At 41.1% G+C, this 20,486-nt stretch overlaps 1 protein-coding gene across 1 annotated transcript in view; it reads right to left on the bottom strand.

Moving 5' to 3' along the window:
• The window catches only part of prkg2 (protein kinase cGMP-dependent 2), a 128,916-nt gene that overhangs the window by 36,138 nt on the left and 72,292 nt on the right, over positions 1-20,486 (bottom strand). The window contains exons 7-11 of the mRNA XM_059988492.1: positions 19,587-19,681; positions 17,169-17,237; positions 14,517-14,615; positions 6,021-6,168; positions 1,474-1,610 (exon numbers count right to left, since the gene is read on the bottom strand). Coding sequence (XP_059844475.1) covers positions 1,474-1,610; positions 6,021-6,168; positions 14,517-14,615; positions 17,169-17,237; positions 19,587-19,681 — 548 coding nt within the window. The remainder of the gene's footprint in view (positions 1-1,473; positions 1,611-6,020; positions 6,169-14,516; positions 14,616-17,168; positions 17,238-19,586; positions 19,682-20,486) is intronic.

Below are 20,486 nucleotides of genomic sequence, written 5' to 3'. Positions count from 1 at the left end.
GAAGAGGGTCTGTCCATTGAAGTCAGTCTATGCTTCTAAGTCTGCTCTAGGTTTTTGATAATATTATTGTGGTATTGTGGTCTCTAAGATCAGCTTTCTACAAAATAATGATAGATTTAAATTTATATAGATTCTAGGCAGGTCTCAGATGACTCTATACATAAAACTGAAGAAAGCTAGTTATTTTTTCTTTTAATCTGTAACATTAAAATTAAAATATTACCTATTTAATTAACATATAGCATTATAGTTTAAAAAAGATAAAGATTAGGCTGGGAAAGAAGAGGAGTAACCACAATTTTAATGATTCACTTGTATTTCTTCAGTCACAGGAAAAGACCCCCATAGGTTGGATCAGTATTTAGTGTCTATTCCTGAACTTTGCAGCCAGTATCATTCAGAAGGGCAATTCACATTGATGTGGACCTGAAGTCCATACAGCCCAAGCCAAGTAAGGTTGCTAGATTTCAAATTAAAATTGCCAGTTTCTAATTTCAGGTTTATCTAATTACTTGAGTTTAAAGTCCTCAGCTGCCTCAGTACATTTTGAGTTCATAAACAGTAAGAAACTATCAAATCTGCTTAATTTGAGCTTATTAATTTAACCACTAGTCTACTGTTCCCTAATTAAGCAGGAAAAATATCTTGCCTTATTCTGGCAATTGCTATTTTTTCAATAAGTTAAAAATAATTTTTAACATTATTATTAGAGGTAGAGCTCTCAACAATCTAGTAATTACAATTCAGCAGTGTGGGAAGGAAGCTTCATCTGCTCCAATTAGTTTCAGACATAGAAATATCTATTTTGGTTTTGTGAAATCCATGCACACAAATAAGTACTGATTTTGCTATTACTTGTTTTACTTCATCTCATAAAGACAAATTTCTTACACATATCCCATCAATTGAGTAAAATATCACCAATAATCAGGATTAGTACTTATTGAAATATCCATATCGAAACTTCCTACAAAAAGTGGTTTCACTTATACTTGGGAAACTGTAACAAACAATGTGATCAACATTGCCTTATTTACTGTTCCATTCTGTCATTGAATCCTTAACTTTGCCCATAAAAAGCTCTCTCATCTGTGAAAATCAATTACATGTGTGTGATTTTTCATGATAGACTGTACATTGTCATTGCAGCTGAGATATAAGTTCAAAGTACTTCTCGGATCAAACCAAAATGTGGAAGAGAAAGTATTTTAGGTACTATCTGCCAATCAAACTCATGAGGGCAATGGGATGGAAAGAAATTGCAGTTTATAATATATTTTTACTGTTTGTTGATGGTGAACCATGCTATGGAAAATTATACTCAGAACAGTATTAGGTTTAGTTGTAGACTCAAACAAAATAAAATAACTTTAAAAATGTTATAGAAATGTTTGCACATAACTAGCTCACAAAATAGAATTACTGTACTTAGAGTAAATCTATCTACGAGTATTTCTCCTGTCAAGAACTTACCTTACAATAAATGGAGAGCGAGCCTCTTCAAGAATCTTCTTCTCAGAATGGATGTGCTCCTGTTGTCTTGTATCAACAATGTGTTTTTTCTTTATGCACTTCATGGCAAATGCAACATTTTCATTTTTCATTTTAACCTAGAGAAAACGATTTTATGAATTTATGATTCTAAAGATGCGTTCCGAGAAAAAGGGCAGAAAAAGACAGATTTTCTTTTCACCACCTACGTGAACACCAAATGATAATAGGCTCTAAAACAGGCAGGCAACTTATACTGAGTTATAAGTATTTATGGATGGAAGAGAATTTGCAAGGCAAGACTTAGAATAAAAGACTTTTGATGGTGTTTTTCAAGATGGTGTTGGCTATATACAGTGACTCTTTATGGGCTACTCACAAAACTTCTAGATATACTTCTGCTGAACAACTATTGCTGCAATCTGCAGCCGGCAATTTCCCTTTTAAATCATCTTAACAAACTAGCAATTCTACAATATCCTGAAGGCCTCAGCAGACTCAACTTTTAGAAATGCAGGTAAGACACCTTTAAGCAGTCAGAAGTATATCTCCAAGGCCAGAAGAGAGGAAGGAGGGGAGGACTCCAAACCAGACCAAAACAGAGGGGGTTCCTCTACCTAGTGTCATGTTAGCAAATGTTCAGTCACTGGAGAAAATGACTGAGGACCTAAGGATTGCTGTATTGGAGGGGAATAAGGGATTGCTACGTATGTTCTCTGTTTCACAGGGACATTGCTTATCTCATGCATGCCAGCTACAGCAATCAAGCCCAAAGGCTTCTCGATCCACCAGATGGACTGGACAGCTGATTCAAAGGTGGAGGTCTGTGTTTCATGATAAACTCTTCCTACTACGCAGATATAGCAGTCTTGTTTAAGTGCCGACTACTCTACTTACTGAGAGAGTTCTCATCCATGATCCTGACTGCAGTTTACACACTACCACCTGCTGACCTTGAGCAAGCACTCAGGATACTGAAAGCCACCGTACACAGCCTACCCGACACTTTTCAAATCATCACCGGGGACTTCAATCAAGCTTGCCTGAAGAAATCCCTATCCAATTATCATCAACGGAACCTCTGCAGCACTAGGGGCCCCAACACATCCAACTGCTGCTACAGTACCATGAGGAATGCTGACCATTCCATCTCTACACCTCACTTCAGGAAACCTCCTCCTACCTGTATACCGTCAGAGGCTAAAGAGCAAAGCTTCAGCGGTAAGGACAATGAAGCGATGCTTTCAGGAGGCGGAGGAGCGACTACAGGATCGCTTCGAGTCAGTGCATTAGGCCATGTTCAAGAATTCGTCAAAGGATCTGAACGAGTACACCACAGTTGTCACAGAGTTTATAAAGTAAGTTGTGGATGAGTGAGCCTCACAAAATTATTTAGAGTTTTCTCCAACCAAAAGATCTGCAATGTGTTGAGAGCTAGATCAGTGGAGTTCGGTCTGGCAACAAAGCAGAATACACGAGGTCCAGGTACGACCTCTGGAAAGCCATTTCACATGCCGAGTGGCAATTCTGGACCAAACCTGAATCACAGAAGGGTGGTCACCAACTGTGGCAGGGCCTGAATGCTATCACCTCACTCAAAGTAAAACCAAGCAACATATGTGACAACAAGGTTTCACTCCCAAATTAATTCTTTGCCTTTCATGCTTGCTTTGACCGACAAGACATGGAGGCACATTCATGAACTCCCGGACGACCCTGTGAATTCAGTCTCTAAGGACAATGTGACAGCTCCCTTCAGGAGGGTGAACCCATGGAAGCCAGGCAGGGTAGCTGGTCAAGTACTGAAGACCTATGCTGATCAACTGGCTGCAGTATTCACTGATATCTTTAAGCACTCGCTTTGTCATTCTAAGGTACCCACTTGCTTCAAGCAGGCTTCAATTATACTGGTGCCCAGTGCAAGGTAACCTGCCCCAATGTCTATCACCCAGTAGCACTTGTGTCCTTTGTGATGGAGTGTTTTGAGATGTTGGTGATGAAACATATCGACTCCTGCCCGAGCAGCAACTTGGATCTCCACCAGTTTGCCTACCATCACAACAGGTCAACAGCAGATGCTATTTCATTGGTCCTTCACTCAACCCTGGAACATCGGGACAGTGAAAATGCATACATCAGGATGCTCCTCATTGTCTACAGCTCTGCATTTAAGTCCATTGTCCCCCCAAAACTAATCAAGAGGCCTCTAGACCTTGGCCTCAATACCTCCCTGTGTAAATGGATCCTGGATTTCCTCACTTGCAGATCCCAGTCAGTTTGGATTGGCAACAACATCTCCTCTACAATCTCCCTCAGCACAGATGCACCACAAAATTGTGTGCTTAGCCTCCTGCTCTACTCACTTTAAACTTATGACTGTGAGGCTAAGTACAGCTCTAATGCATTTTTTAACTTTGCAGATGACACCACAGTCATTAGCCGAATCAAAGGTGATGAGAATCAGCATATAGGAGGGAGACTGAAAATCTGGCTGAGTGGTGCCACAACAATAGCATCTCAACCAATGTTAGCAAAAACTTGTAGTCAATGATTATTGTTTATAGGAGGAGGAAACCAGAGGTCCTTCGACCAGTCCTCTTGGGGGGATCAGAGGTGGAGAGGGTCAGCAACTTTAGATTCCTTGGCATTATCATCTTGGAGGATTTGTTCTGGGACCAGCATATAAGCACCATGACAAAGAAAACACAGCACCGCCTCAACTTTCCGAGAAGTTTGTGAAGATTTAGCATGTCATCTAAAACATTGATAAATTTGTATAGATGTGCGGTGGAGAGTATACTGACAGGTTATCTATCACGGGTAAAGCCCTCCCCACCACTGAACACACCTACATGGAGCACTGTCGCAGGAAAGCAGCATCCATCATCATGGATCCCCACTATCCAGGCCATACTCTCTTCTCGCTGCTGCCGTCAGGAAGGAGGTACAGGAGCCACAAGTCCCATACCACCAGGTTCAGAAACAGCTACTGCACTTCAACCATCAGGCTCTTAAACCAGGGAGGATAACTTCACTCAACTTCACTCACTGCAACGCTGAACTGTTCCCACAACTTATAGACTCAATTTTTGGGAATCTTCATCTCGCATTCTCGATACTTACTTCTTATTTATTTGTTATTGTTTGATTTCATATTGCACAGTTTGATGTCTTTTGCACTTTAGTTGGTTACTCATCTTGTGTGTAGATTTTCACTTATTCTGTTGTGTTTTTTATTTACTGTGAATGCCTGCAAGGCAGTGGATTTCAGGGTAGCATACAATGACATATCTGTACTTTAATAAGGAATTTACTTCGAACCTTGATGCTTGCAAAATGCGGGGAAGAAATTATAAGTGTTCTTGGGATGTATAATATCTGAAGTAAAATATATATCTTGGCATATAAGGCATCTCAATTAACACAATCAGATCATCACTATCTGAAGATTCCAATGTTCTTCAAAATATACAGATGATGCAATAACTATATGTGAAAGTGAAAAAGATGAGGAAAATAGAAGATAGAAAAGTACAGCACAATATTAGCCCTTCAACCCACTGTGTTCTGCCAGCCTAACCCTATTCCACGTTCAGACTAATCCTTCCCTCCTACATAGTGAATAACCCTCCATGTGAGCTTTCTATTTACAACAGAATAAAATATATTGTTACGAGAATTATGTATATTCATTTTTCTACTACGTAGTAAAATTAGCAACACACATAAAGTGCTGGAGGAACTCAGCTAGTCAGGCAGCATCTATGGAAAAGAGTAAACAGAAGATGTTTTCTGCCAAGACCCTTCATCAGGACTCAAAAAGTATAAATCTTCAACAAGAACATGTAAATATTCATCAGTCTTGATGAAGGGTTTTGGCTGAAACATCAACTATACTCTTTCCATAGATGCTGCCTGACCTGCTGAGTTCCTCCAGCATTTTGTGTGCGTTGCTTGGATTTCCAGCATCTGGATATTTTCGCTTGTTTATGTAGTAAGATGAACACATTTTTTCAGTTTGTAATAAGTGAGGGAAATTAAGGACATAAATGGAAATCAGTAGATATTAAAGCAAATCAGGTAGAACTGGATTATTTAATCTGCCAAGCTACATTAGGAAAGATAGCATACTCGACAGAAGATCTTGCCTTGAAATTTCTCACTCTGTCTCCTTTAACATTAAAATTAACATATATTAACATGAGAATTAGAATATGAGGTCATCTCTAAAAATATACAATAATGAAACATCTATCTGGTTATCTATTTTGTTCTATATCCCTAAGAGAGCAAGGTATAATTTATATGCTCAGTATTGTCTGTTACGATGTTGCTGAGTGAGAGAAACTGCATTGTAAGCAAGAACACGATTCTCTTAAATGACACTACAAAGTAAGCAATGGTGAATCAGTGTCACACCACATGCTGTCCAACTTTGTTAATACCCACAGGAAAGAAAGTTCATCCTTTCATATATTTCTGACTATTAACAAATGTCATATTGCATTTTACGTAAGTACAAAACTTACCAGCTCAACTCTCCCAAATCCACCTACCCCCAAGGTGGCAATAATCTCAAGGTTTTTGAATGGTGATGTTGGAGAAAACTTGGCTACTTTCTCCTTCAGCTTGATCATTTCCAAAGAGATTTCTTCCTCTTGTACAGAAGTGGATGTTCTATGCAAAAAAACAATAATTTAATAAATATTGAGAATCCAACATCCATATTATTTCCATAAGATTTGAAATATTTGATCAAACAAAAGTATATTAAAAAGATAAATGATTCTTCCCATCAATCATGTCCATAAAACCATAAGACCATTAAATATAGGAGTTGAAACAGGCCATTTGGTTATTGAGTCTACTCCACCATTCTATCATGGCTGATTTATTTTCCCTCTCAACCCCATTTGACACCCTGACTAATCAAGAAACTTTCAGCCACTGCTTTAAATATTTGCAATGACTTGACCTCTACAGCTGCCTCTGGCAATTAATTTCACAGATTCACTGCCCTCTGGCTAAAGAAATTCCTCCTCATCTCTGTTTTAAATGGATGTTCCTCTAGTGGTCCTAGACTCACCCACTATAAAAAACATCTACTCTTCACTTTATGAGACCTTCCAGGATTTTTCTAGCTTTAAGCCACATAGGCACCAGATGATGTGTGAGGATCTACATCCAGCTTTCACAGATCTTAAGAAAATGCATCTGATCTTTACTAAGTACCACCATCTGAAAGTTCTTCCAGTAAATAATCAGCTCAAGGAGTGGTGCTATGGGAATTTATTTCTGGACACTGCATTGTTATGGAAAGGCATTTTAAGTTTTCAATTTACTGTCCTGATGTTGCATATTTGGGTTAATAAGTTACCTTGTATATTGTAGAATGCTAGGCAGTACTAAACTGTAAGATAGGAAATGCATAGCTCTGTGTATAGTACAGAGTCCCTATCTAGACTAATTCAGCAGAATAGCATGAACCTTGATGAAGATACATTTCATAAATAATGGCCACAGAGCCACTAATCTCTTTCGCTGACTGAAATTGGAGTCCAATATACAAATTATAGATGCCGCAAAGAGCAAAGGCAGAAAATGTATAGATGCACGCGTTAAAATGAAATGCTCCATAAATCACCAGACATAACAAAACCCTACCCCAAGCAAGCAGTGAGAAAACTAACAAAGAAAAGACTTCATATAGGAACAAAATATTCAAATAGTTTGCTCTTACTTTAGAAGAATTTATTCAAGTGCTTTAAATGACCCAGAGTGCAGATACTGATTTGAATATGCAAAAATACGTCTATATTAATAATCATCTGCTCTTTGCACCATTAAATATTGAATTAATCTGTAAAATATTACCTTGTACTAAAAATAACACACTTGTTATATTAGCATTGGATTATGCAAAGGAACTCCTTCCAATGGCAAACTACAGGGGGTATGGCAGCTAATATGGAGGATGGATTTGAGCTTTGATTCATATTGGATTAGTGAATTGCGTTCAGGAAGAGAGTGGAATTTCCATAAAAGGCAAGTTGCCACATTTATACTAGAAATTCATTAATTTTGCAACAATAATATTCATATATTCCTCAGAGTTGCTACACAAGTTGATAGGAAGGTTACAAGACATAACGTATGCAAGTCTTTATTAATCTGCGATTAAGTTCTAGCATCATGAGGTAATGTTGCAGCTCTATAAATCCCTGGATAGATCACACTTGGAGTATTATCTTCAGTCTGGTCACCTCATTATAGGAAGGATGTAGAAGCTTATGAGAAAGTACAGCGAAGAGTTACTGGGATGTTGCCTAGATTTGAGAACATGCTTTTCTGTTCTAGGTCCTATGTTCAATACTGAAAGCAGTTTCATGTAGTAAAATATGACTGGATAGAATAGCAGCGCTAACACCACTTCAGTTATTTCAGTAATCTGTTGGAGGACAAATTCCTGGGGTGCTGTAATAAACTGAAAGCTCCTTTACTGATCTGCACATGGAATCATAGCAGTACCAGTTGGAGACTGCAGAACAGTAAACTCAGCTACCAAGCATTGTAGAAACTGACACCTTGCTCTAAATTGGAAAAATTCAAAATAGACTGGTCTTAACAACAATCTGGTCATTTCATGGTCACTTATGCTGTTTCAAGATATTGAATTCACATTCTTTAATTAACCGAATGTAAAGAACCATGAGATTTGGTAATTACAGATTGCATATTAATAAGTATGTGAATTGTATACGTCGTCATGTCGGAATGGGAATGGGAAGTGGAATTAAAATGGGTGGCCTTTCTGGCATCCGGAGTGCAGGTGCTCAGCAAAGTGGTCTCCCAATCTAAGTCAAGTCTCACTGATATACAGGAGGCCACACCAGGAGTATCGGACACAGTACATGACCCCTGAAGTGTCGCCTCACCTGGAAGGACTGTTTGGGACCCTGACTGGTAGTGAGGGCCTCCTCTTCTGTCACGTCCAACATGTCAGTCTATGGCCTCCTCTTCTGTCACGTCCAACATGTCAGTCCATGGCCTCCTGTGCTGTCACATCCAACATGTCAGTCCATGGCCTCCTGTGCTGTCACATCCAACATGTCAGTCTGTTGCCTCCTTGACTGTTGCAATGAGGCCACACTCAGGATGGAGGAACAACACTCTCTATTCCGTCTTGGTAGCCTCCAACCTGATGGCATGAATATTGATTTCTCGAATTTCCAGTAAAGCCCTCACCCTGTACCCTTCACCACTCCCCATTCCCATTTTCTTCTCTCACTTTATCTCCCCACCTGCCCATCACTTACCTCTGGTGCTCCTCACCCCTTTTCTTCCTTCCATGGCCTTCTGTCCTCTCCTATCAGATTCTCCCTTTTCTGGCCCTGTATCTCTTTCACCAATCAACTTCCCAGTTCTTTACTTCACTCCTCCCCTCTCAGTTTCATCTATCACCTTCTGTTTCTTTCTTCCCCCCTCCCCACCTTCTAACTCCGATTCCTCATCTTTGCTTTCTCCAATCCCGATGAAGAGTCTCGATCCGGAATGTCGACTGTACCCTTTTCCATAGATGCTGCCTGACCTGCTGAGATCCTCCAGCATTTTGTGTGTGTTGCTTGGATTTCCAGCATCTGAGAATCTCGTGTTTGCATACATCATCACGCCTCCACATGATACGCGGCACCTCGCTTCAGGAAAACTCAAAATTAGACCTGCATTTTGGACTCCTGTATCTTCGTTTGAATTAGTTTAATATTTTGAAGTTACAAAATGTCATCAATTCCGATGGCCCTGGATGCCCCCAGACAGCCATCACTGCTGCATCCCGCTTGGACCTGATTCAAATGGATGCCCCCTGACCAGTGATCTCGCTGGCTCCATCCTCGACTCTGATGGCTCATAATACATTCATGCCCATGACACAATTTTTGGTTTCAACAACCCCTAGCTGATCCAGAACCTGGATTCCACCTCAGCCAATGCAGACCCCTGCAGCCTCGGATGCATTCAGGCTGCAAATTCTACAGCCTCTAGCTTCAGCTCCATCTAGACTTTGACCACCAGCACTCCAGGGCAAGAGTTTACTCACTGCCGCTGGACCCCCCGTCTCCCTTTCTCCAACCGCATGTCTCTGCAACCCTGTCTCTCTCAGGCTCCATTGTCACTCTTGGGTCCTCAGAGCCTCCATCTTCCTCCCAGCCTATTTTCCCTGAACACCCCACCCTCCTTTTTCCTCTGGCAACTCTCTTTCCCCTTCTAATTCCAGTTCTAATCCTTGCCATGCCTTTACCATTCCCTCTAACCTTCCCTGCTCCTCTCTGAGGCAAGACATTCAGTCCTCAGTTAAAGTCCCCATTCACGCACACCTCAGTGAGTTTCACACCCACTACGATGTCAAGCTCTTCTTTCAAGCCCACTTCTTTAGCAAGAATTCTACACATGGCACAGATGACCTCGTCTCCCAACTTCACCCCTCCTCCTCTTCTTAAACACTCTGCTCTGGAGCTTTTCATCTCGATTTGCTGATGGGGCACAAATGCCTCGACTTCAGCACTGCTCTCTCCTCCTCGAACCTAATCCCCTCTGAACGCACTGTCCTCTATTCTCTCCTCACCATCAAACCCACAGACAAACAGAGTGCTGTTGTAGTGTGCAGCCCTGACCTCTATTCTCTCCTCACCATCAAACCCACAGACAAACAGAGTGCTGTTGTAGTGTGCAGCACTGACCTCTATTCTCTCCTCACCATCAAACCCACAGACAAACAGAGTGCTGTTGTAGTGTGCAGCCCTGACCTCTATTCTCTCCTCACCATCAAACCCACAGACAAACAGAGTGCTGTTGTAGTGTGCAGCACTGACCTCTATTCTCTCCTCACCATCAAACCCACAGACAAACAGAGTGCTGTTGTAGTGTGCAGCACTGACCTCTACCTTCCTGAAGCTAGGTGGCAACTCTCAGGCTCCTCCTCGTACCTACCCTGAAGAGGATCCCACTCTAAACCACCAGAAAACTGTTTCCCACACCATCATTGACCTTATCACCTCTGGAGAACTCCCATCCATTGCCACCAGTCTTATAGTTCCCATACTCCACACTGCTCATTTCCATCTCTTATCTGATTGTCTGGGATTGTCTGCCCCACTGAACTGGTGAACACATACCTCGACTCCATTCTATCCTCCTTGATTCAGTCCCTTCCATCTATATCCGCAACACTTCTCACGCTCTCGATCTCCTCAGTAGCTTTCAACTCCATGGCCCTGACAACCTCATTTTCACCTCGGATGTTCAGTCTCTATATAATTCTATTCCCCCATCAAGAAGACTTCAAAGCTCTCCATTTCTTTCTTAACAAAGAACCAACCAATTCCCCTCCACAACTATCTTTTTCCATCTGGCAGAACTGGTTCTCACACTCAACAATTTTTCCATCAGCTCCTCCCACTTTCTCCAGGCTTGAGGGGTAGCCACGGGCACCCACATGGGCCCCAGATAAACTTGCCTCTTTGATGGAAATGTAGAACAAACTGTGCTCAAAGCCTTTCCTGGTAATACTCCTCAACTCTTCCTCAGCTACACTGATGACTGCAATGGTGCTGCTTCACGCACCCACGTTGAGCTTGTAAATTTCATCAGCATTGCCTCTAACTTCCACCTCACCCTTAAATTCACTTGGTTCATCTCTGACACCTCCCTCCCATTTCTCTATCTCTCTGTCTCCATCACTGGAGACAACTGTCTACTGACATTTTTTGTAAGCTTACTGATGACCATGGTTATCTTAACTATACTTCTTCCCACCACGTCTCCTGTAAAAATGCTATTCCCTTTTCTCAGGTCCTTTGTCTCTGCTGCATCTGTTCCCAGGATGCAGTTTTCCTTTCCAGCACATTAGAGATGTACTCCTTCTTCAAAGAATGGAGTTCCCCTCCCTCTACTATTGATGCTCTCCTCACTCACATCTCCTCTATATCCCGAACATCCGCGCTCACCCCATCTACCCGCCACCTTAACAGTGATAGAGTTCCCCTTGTTCTCACCTACCACCCAATGAGACTCCAAATAAAATACATTATCCTCTTCAACTGCCAATATCTCCAAAGGGATCCTACCACTAAACATATTTTTACCTTCCCCACTCCACTTTCCACAGGGATCACTCCCTCCGTGATTCCCTTGTCCATTTGTTCCTCCTGACACTTACACCTGCAAGCAGCCTGAGTGCTACACCTCCCATTCACCTCCTCCTCCACCTCCACTCAAGACCCCAAACAGTCCTTCCAGGTGAGGCCACACTTCACCTGCAAATCTACTGGGTTCGTTATTGTGTCTGGTGCTCCCGATGCAGCCTCCTCTACATTGATGAGACCCATTATAAATTGGAGGACTGTTTCGTCAAGCAGTACACCTCCACTCCATCTGCCAAAGTGGAACTTCCCGGTGGCCAAACATATTCAATCCGATTTCCATTCCCGTTCTGACATGTTGGTCCTTGGCCTCCGCTTGTCCCAAGATGAGGCAACCCTCAGAGTGGCAGAACAACACCTTATATACCATCTGTGTAACTTCCAACATGAATATCGATTTCTCCTTCCAGTAAATGACTTTTTTTCTCCCCCTCCCCTCTTCTTCTATTCCTCACTTGGGCCTTTTACTGCTTCTCACCTGCTTATCACTTCCCTATGTGTCCCTTCTTCTTCCTTTTTCTCCCATGGTCCACTCTCCTCTCCTATCAGATTTCTTCTTCTCCAGCCCTTTACCTTTCCCACCCACGTGGCTTCACCCATCACCTTCTGGTTAGCCTCCTTCACTTGCCCCACATTTTTATTCTGGTGTCTTCCCCCTTCCTTTTCAGTCCTGAAGAAGTGGCTTGGCCTGAAATGTTGACTGTTTATTCATTTCCTGCTGAGTTCCTCAGCATTTTGCTTTGGATTTCCAGCATCTGGAGACCTACTCCTGTTTATAAATGTGATGTCATATAAATATGGTGAGATTTTAATTCGTATTTCCAGATCAGAGTCCTGGCTTCTAGAATGATAGTCCCATATTGTAACCACTTCTGGAGAACTTTTAAATACTTCAGTAGTTTTGATTGGTTTCATGGTTGGATTACCGTGGGCACCGTGACGCTATTACAGCTCGGGACGTCAGAGTTCAGAGTTCAATCCCGCCATCCTCTGTAAAAAGTCTCTGAATTTACTCCCCATGGAATGCCCTGGTTTTCTCCAGGACCTCTGCATTCCTCCCACAGTCTAGAGACGTATCACCTAGGTTAATTTATCATCGTAAATTGTCCTGAGATTAGATTAGGATTAAAATCAGGATTTCTGGCCCTATTTCATATTTCAGTGATATTGTAAATATACCATTTGACCACGCATTCTTTGTTGTTTACATAATTCATTGTGGGTTATATGTTAAGGTACGTGAATGGCATATGTCACTGTGCCATTACGTCATAAGTGAGCGCCTCAGTAAAATTACAAACAAAGTACACATGCATCTCCTGGTTCCCCATGTTTTTCCTTCAATTAATTTCTGCAGGTACAAAACATAACAGCCAGGATTTGCTGAGCGGTGTGGCTTGAAGGGCCAAAAGGGCTTATTGCGTGCTGTATCTCTAAATAAATAAATAGATAGATAGATAGATAAATATATGAGATATAAGAGGTTGTTACCGTATCTTTTTATATACCAGATCTATGTCTGCAATGCTTCATTTCTGGTACTGACCTCAACAAATTTATCTTATGCTTTACCTCATACAAGACCAGAAAAATGCACATAATAATCTTCCTTGTCACCTCACAGAGCAAAGTAGCTACAATCACACTGAAAACACAAGAGACTGCAGATGTTGGAAATTGGGAGCAACACATGAAATGCTGGAGGTACTCAGCAGGTCAGGCAGCATCTATGGAGGGGAATGAACAGTTCCAGAAAGGAAGGGGAAGAAGCCAGAATAAGAGGATTGTGGAGGGGTAGGTGTAGAGGCTGGCAGGTGAAAGGTGTAGCCACTTGAAGAGGAGGCAAAATTAAAATGGGTGGTCACAAAGAACTTCCTACCCTATTCTGCCTATGTTTCCACCTCCACAGTCCTTTAAAGTTACTTCCAGCAACAGATTGAAGACGATAAGCGTTTCTCTTTAAGAGGTGAAGACACAACATCAATTTGCAGTAGTTAGTGTCAGCGACTCATAAAGGCGCACCCTTTGAATAAGCACTAAGGTTGGTTTCTTTCTGAATTAGTATTCAACAGCAAAATATTCCTGCTAATGGAAATGTAAAACAAAAACAGAAAATATGAACATTCTCAGCAGGACAGGAAGAGCCTGCAGAGACTCAGTGCAAGGTTTCATAGCTATGATTCTTCACTTGATGTAAGGTTTTTGACTTGAAGCTTTTATTCAGAATATGCTATGAAGTCGAGCCTTCTCTGGTATAGACAGGCATGAATTAATAAAGATAAAGATTTGCCACATGTACATTGAAACATGAGATGAATCATCTGCACCAATGACCAACGCAGTCTGAGGAGCAGCCTGGGAAAGCATAACGGTCACCATGCATCTGGTGCCAGCCTAGCACGCGCACAACTCACAAATCCTAACCTGGACATCTTTGGAATGTGGGAGGAAACCAGAGCACCCAGTGGAAACCCACATGGTCATGGGGAGAATGTGCAAACCTACAAGCAGTGGCAGGATTGAACCCATGTCACTGTAATAGTGGTAAGCTAACCACTACACCACCACTGCCCACTATGCCTGCATGCTAAACACAAAGTACACTGCAGATGCTGTGGTCAAGTGGTCATGTGCCTGCATGCTATTCTGCTATGCTACTATGCCACGAAGTGAGAAAAGATTCTAGCAGTTCTCTCCGCAGATCTATATTTATCTGCCTCAGAAGGTAGTACAAACTTGCAAATATATTTGGCCCAATACATAACAGTGCTAATTGTCGGTATATTTACATTTGCTTTATAAATGATTTTGACGATAAGGTTAACTTACTTGACATGCCTCTCCGCATCATCTCTTGCTAACTCTGCAACATAGCCTTGAAGGTATTTCTGGAGTTCATCAAATGTACCCACTGTTTGATTGAATGTCCTGTCAAATGCAAGATATAATGTATTATTTTACTTAAATGAAATTAGTAAATAAAATATTATTGCTTCTCAAAGCCGTGATGAGTTTTGTACTGGATTTGTTTCAGAAGATTGATGATAAATACTAGGACAGAAATATTTTGGGTGGTTCTGTAGAAATGTCAGTTAAAATGAGAGATGAAGAGAGCACTCAGGATTTATCATCAATATGAAATACATTTAAATAGATATAGTAATTCCAAAGTAAATATGTCTGATCTAATAAAATATTATCTCAAACAAGAAAGCATAACTTTAAGATGACAGCTTGGAGTTTTAAAGGATATGAATTAATTAATTTATTTATTGAGTACAGACCCTTTCAGCCTTGAAGCCGAACCACCTATCAATCCCCCGATTTAACCCCGGCCTAACTATGAGACAACTTACATGACCAATTAACCTACCAGATGGTACACCTTTAAATTTTGGGAGGAAACCAGAGCACCCGGAGGAAACCCACGTGGTCACAAGGAAAAAGTACAAACTCCTTGGAGACACACTTTCCCGTCCCACTGATAAACAATGAAGCCCCTCTCTATGGCAGGAACGTGCCTCGTGCATCACACCGTTGTAATTTATCCAACCATTGATTTAAGAGATTCTTAGGTAAGCACAATGAAAATAGAAGGTTATGGGCTGTGTAGGAGGGAGGGTTAGATTGATTAGGGATTACATTTATATACTGTAGGTCAACACAAGACTGTGGGCCAAAAGCCCCACGTAGAAAATAGGTGCAGGAGTAGGCCATTCGGCCCTTCGAGCCTGCACCGCCATTCAGCATAATCATGATCATCCAACTCAAAACCCTGTACCCTGCTTTCTCTCCATACCCCTGATCCCTTTAGCCACAAGGGCCATATCTAACTTCCTCTTAAATATAGCCAATGAACTGGCCTCAACTGTTTCCTGTGGCAGAGAATTCCACAGATTCACCACTCTGTGTGAAGAAGTTTTTCATCTCGGTCCTAAAAGGCTTCCCCTTTATCCTTAAACTGTGACCCCTCATTCTGGACTTCCTCAACATCGGAAACAATCTTCCTGCATCTAGCTTGTCCAATCCCTTTAGAATTTTATACGTTTCAATAAGATCCCCCCTCAATATTCTAAATTCCAGTGAGTATAAGCCTAGTCGATTCAGTCTTTCTTCATATGAAAGTCCTGCCATTCCAGGAATCAATCTGGTGAACCTTCTCTGTACTCCCTCTATGGGCAAGAATGTCTTTCCTCAGATTAGGGGACCAAAACTGCACACAATATTCTAGGTGCGGTCTCACCAAGGCATTGTACAACTGCAGTAGAACCTCCCTGCTCCTGTACTCAAATCCTTTTGCTATGAATGCCAACATACCATTTGCCTTTTTCACCGCCTGCTGTACCTGCATGCCCACCTTCAATGGCTGTTGTACAATGACACCAAGGTCTCATTGCACCTCCCCTTTTCCTAATCGGCCACCATTCAGATAATAATCTGTTTTCCTGTTCTTGCAACCAAAGTGGATAACCTCACATTTATCCACATTAAATTGCATCTGCCATGAATTTGCCCACTCACCTAACCTATCCAAGTCACCCTGCATCCTCTTAGCATCCTCCTCACAGCTAACACCACCGCCCAGCTTCATGTCATCCGCAAATTTGGAGATGCTGCATTTAATTCCCTCGTCTAAATCATTAATATATATTGTAAACAACTGGGGTCCCAGCACTGAGCCTTGCGGTATCCCACTAGTCACTGCCTGCCATTCTGAAAAGGTCCCGTTTACTCCCACTCTTTGCTTCCTGTCTGCCAACCAATTCTCTATCCACATCAATACTATACCCCCAATACTGTGTGCTTTCACAGACCTATCTTAAGACCTCTTGTTGTGCATTTAAAATTTCAATAATACTTAGATATTCCTGTTTATATATTCATTGATTAAGCATTCTTTCTGGTTTAAATAATTCATTATGAGTTATATGTATGAATATGTGAAATGCATCCATCATTACACTACCATGGGACATGTGCGCGCCTGTTTAAAGTGGATTCAAAGTTAGACCTGTTTTTCAGAATCCCGTGTCTTCCCTTGAATTACTTTAATGTTTTGAAGTTACAAAATATTGACAGCCCTTTCAAAACAGCATCTGTAGAAATCCTTCATCTCCCCAGTTACTGTTTCTTTCTTTATGAGGCTGGGCTCAATGATGCATTTGTCCAAGTCAACTGTCAGACTGCCTTTTGACAAAGGCTTACACTGCAGGTATTACCTCCTTGCTGTCTGCAGTATGAAATCTCAGTGCAGTGGAGAAGTGGAAGAAGTGTTAAAAATGCATTCTCAAGGTTTGGATTACATTGGCCTGTGTAGAATTATTTGCCATCTTTAGCTGCCCCTACAAAGTCAGCAAAGATAGGCCCTCTCGAACAGCTAAATCCATTGCTACCTTTATTTAAGTGTATAAATGAGCTGTTACCTGGGTTGCAATTCTTCAACTGGAAAGACTAGGGATTACCACCTGCCATAAAACTTACTCTCTGTCTATGACAAGACATTCCACGCCATTTTCATCAGCTATTATGTTAGCTGACCTGACATCATCACTGTGAAAGAGAAAAGATCAAAAATAAATCTCAGAAATACATCAAAGACTGCTTTGAAATAAACCAAGCTCTGGATTCTGACAACTCAAGTCTGTACCTTCAAACAGAATAATATAAGCTTCCAGCAAACATGGACTTTCCCACCTGAGCCACTTTACTGGTTTGTTAATCAGCTTTTGTTCTCTACAGTTAATTAACACCTCTGCCTAGTGCTCTGTATGAATTACAAAGGAATAGGTGAATTGATCTGGGTAAATTTAGCATTTATATTCCCTGCAGGGAGCAGCGTTTGAACTGCAGGTGAAGATTAGCTGACAATGCTGCCCTTGTTTTTCCTGATCTATGCTTACTGCTCCCTGAAGACAGTGTGGCATCTGTAGTTTTACGCCGCAGAAAACCAGCAGACAACTTTTCTGCAACAATTTTTATCCTTTTGAATCATTTCCATCCTGTTCTAACTTCGTTAGTTTGCAACTTAGACCATAACACCATAAGGTATAGGAGCAGAAGTAGGCCATTACATCGAGTCTGCTCCACTATTCAAACATGGGCTGATCCAATTCTTCCAGTCACCCCCACACCCCTGCTTTCACCCCATACCCCTTGATGCCCTGGCTAATCAAGAACCTATCTATCTCTGCCTTAAATACACCCAATGACGGCCTCTACAGCTGCTCGTGGCAACAAATTCCACAGATTTACCACCCACTGAATAAAGTAATTTCCCCGCATCTCAGTTCTAAAAGGACGTCCTTCAATCCTGAAGTCGCGCCCTTTTGTGCTAGAATCCCCTACCATGGGAAATAACTTTGCCATGTCTAATCTGTTCAGGCCTTTGGATCCATTTTTAACTGTTTAAGTTTCAAATGTGTACGAAAAGTGCATTTGCACCTGTTTCTGGTGGACCCATTCATCATCAGAGAATTGTACCCTGCACTTCTTCCTAATGCAGATTTCATCTGGCAATCCCTGCAACTTCTGTAATTTACTCAGAACATATGACTACATGTGCTGAAAATAGAAAATCAGTTGGGATTGCAAGGGAAAATATAGCCAACATCCACTGGTTTCTCTGAGAATTTTGTTGTACTAAAAATATCACCAGGTGTAGTTTGATCTCAGCCCCAGGATGATCCCTAGCCTGATCATTGCTGTCACCCACTGGCCCAATTGCAGCTTTAAACTGCTGCGGAAAGATCCCTTTATGTATGACCCATTTCTTGGGCTGAGTGCACGAATGTCTATGTTATTACAAGCATTGAAAACAGAAATGGTCATGAAACATGAAGGATATCCCATAAAGTGATAAAATCATGACTAAATAACAATTTCCTAAACAATGACCCAATTACACAATTATATTTTTGTTTTCTAATCCAGCATTAGTGTTAAATGCAACAGCTATTTAGTATACCAACAAATGCCCAAGTCTAGGCAAATATTTCCCAAGGGAAATCGCAGTTGATTTGTACCCAGGCCCATTTTGGCTGGGAGGATTGTGAACTCTAATGTACATCAGAAGGCCACTTTAACTATTCGATCCTACTGTAAGTAAAGACGAGTGGAAAACTGTACTATTGATTGCTCACTAAAAATGTATACAGAACAGAATTGTCATATGGAGCTATTGTATATCTGAGAATGGGTGCCAGTAATTCTGGTGCCCAGTGTAGGATACTGAGGCACCAAAGGAAATAGAGAAAAGCATTTAAACAAGACAAGCTGATATGGGCAAATAGATGCCAGCAAGTTCTGAGTAGATGTTCTTGCTGAGTTGAGCAAATGAAATCTCATTAAGTTAATTTCCAGCAACACTCCAGCAGGTCAATGAAACATGTTTAGTTTTTTAGTCTAACTTACATGTTTAGTTTCAACTGGCAGATGAGACTGAACTTGTTCCAAATAGTGAAGATTACAGCAAGCAGAAAGAATAATCCCAATAATGAAAGAAGTAATCCAAATGCTACTCTTTGTGCTGCCTAGCATTGCAAGGTTTATCGTTTCTGTCTAAAACACCCATACAAATAATTCATACAAAGTTAGCACCAAAACCATTCTGTTATCTAATACCTTACTTCAAAGCATGCTTTTGTTGAAAATGGTGGGATTGACTTTCACCTTGCTGCTAAGATATAAGGCTGAAATCTACTCAAGGGACTTTCTCGGATTCAAAATATTTGGAAGAGATGCTTGCCTTTACACGACGGTAGGCTGTAGTCCATTAGGTCCTCCTGAAATCAACATGCCCGAGTCTGTGGAAGTGAGCATGACCATTGACTGATATTCTTGCCCACATCGAGTACTAGTGACAACAGGCAAACATGCCCGCTTTGTTTGCATTAAACTAACCTAACCAGAGCTTTTTCCCCAAAGTAATCTCCTCTCTGCAGGACTTTAATCGTTTGTGGTTCCAGATGCAGTTCTGTTTTCTGAGTGACTTTAACCTAGGACCAAAAAGAATGGTGATGAAATCTAGCAAATTAAGTACATTGCATTTATGAAATCAGAATTAAACAACTTTACAGAGACATATAATTTTAAAGACCCCCATGTAAGTGAGGGGATAAAAACAAACATCTCCAACCTGCCAATTTAAGAGAGGTAGGTCAGTGTGTAAGAAATATGTTACCCCTCTGACCTCCAGTTCAATTCAACTTTTAATTTAATACATTAAGGGCCTAGATTTTCAGATTGTGTGGGAAGGTGAAGAACGGAGGTGAGAGGAGCCAGATCTAGGAGGGTGTGCATTGTATATGGGTGAATTGGAGGAGCAGGAGTGCTCCCTACTTTAAACACCCTGATCATCTGATGTTCAACTTTCTTTCCATCTGTGATATCCAATTCACCTTAAGGTAAAAGTGGCCTATAGCTATAGACACTTTGGTCTCAATTTACCCTATAATGGAAAAACAATTTTGATATATTTGTTAGGATACACTTTGTGTCCAATACCTCAGGAAGGTCTTCAGTTTAGCTATATTGGAGAATAATTAAGACATATTAAGGGAATGGTGAATTGTAACAGAAGTCGCAGCTGCTGACTTATATCTCCTCCAACAATTGCTGCACAAAGTCAATTTAATAGCAGGTACAGAACTTATGTAGCAAAGGCCTTATATATTGCCTGAGTACTAACAGCTGTCAATTATAACTTAAAGAGCAATTTAGTATCCATGAGACCACAATATTTAAGGTTAGGAAAACAGGAAATTATTCACTGCATGGAACTTTCTCCCCCGTTGAATTACT

This window comes from Hypanus sabinus, chromosome 14, assembly GCF_030144855.1.
Source record: "Hypanus sabinus isolate sHypSab1 chromosome 14, sHypSab1.hap1, whole genome shotgun sequence".
Lineage (NCBI taxonomy): Eukaryota > Metazoa > Chordata > Chondrichthyes > Myliobatiformes > Dasyatidae > Hypanus > Hypanus sabinus.
Note: the sequence above shows the minus strand (reverse complement) of the source record. Positions and strands in the feature narration are given on the sequence as shown.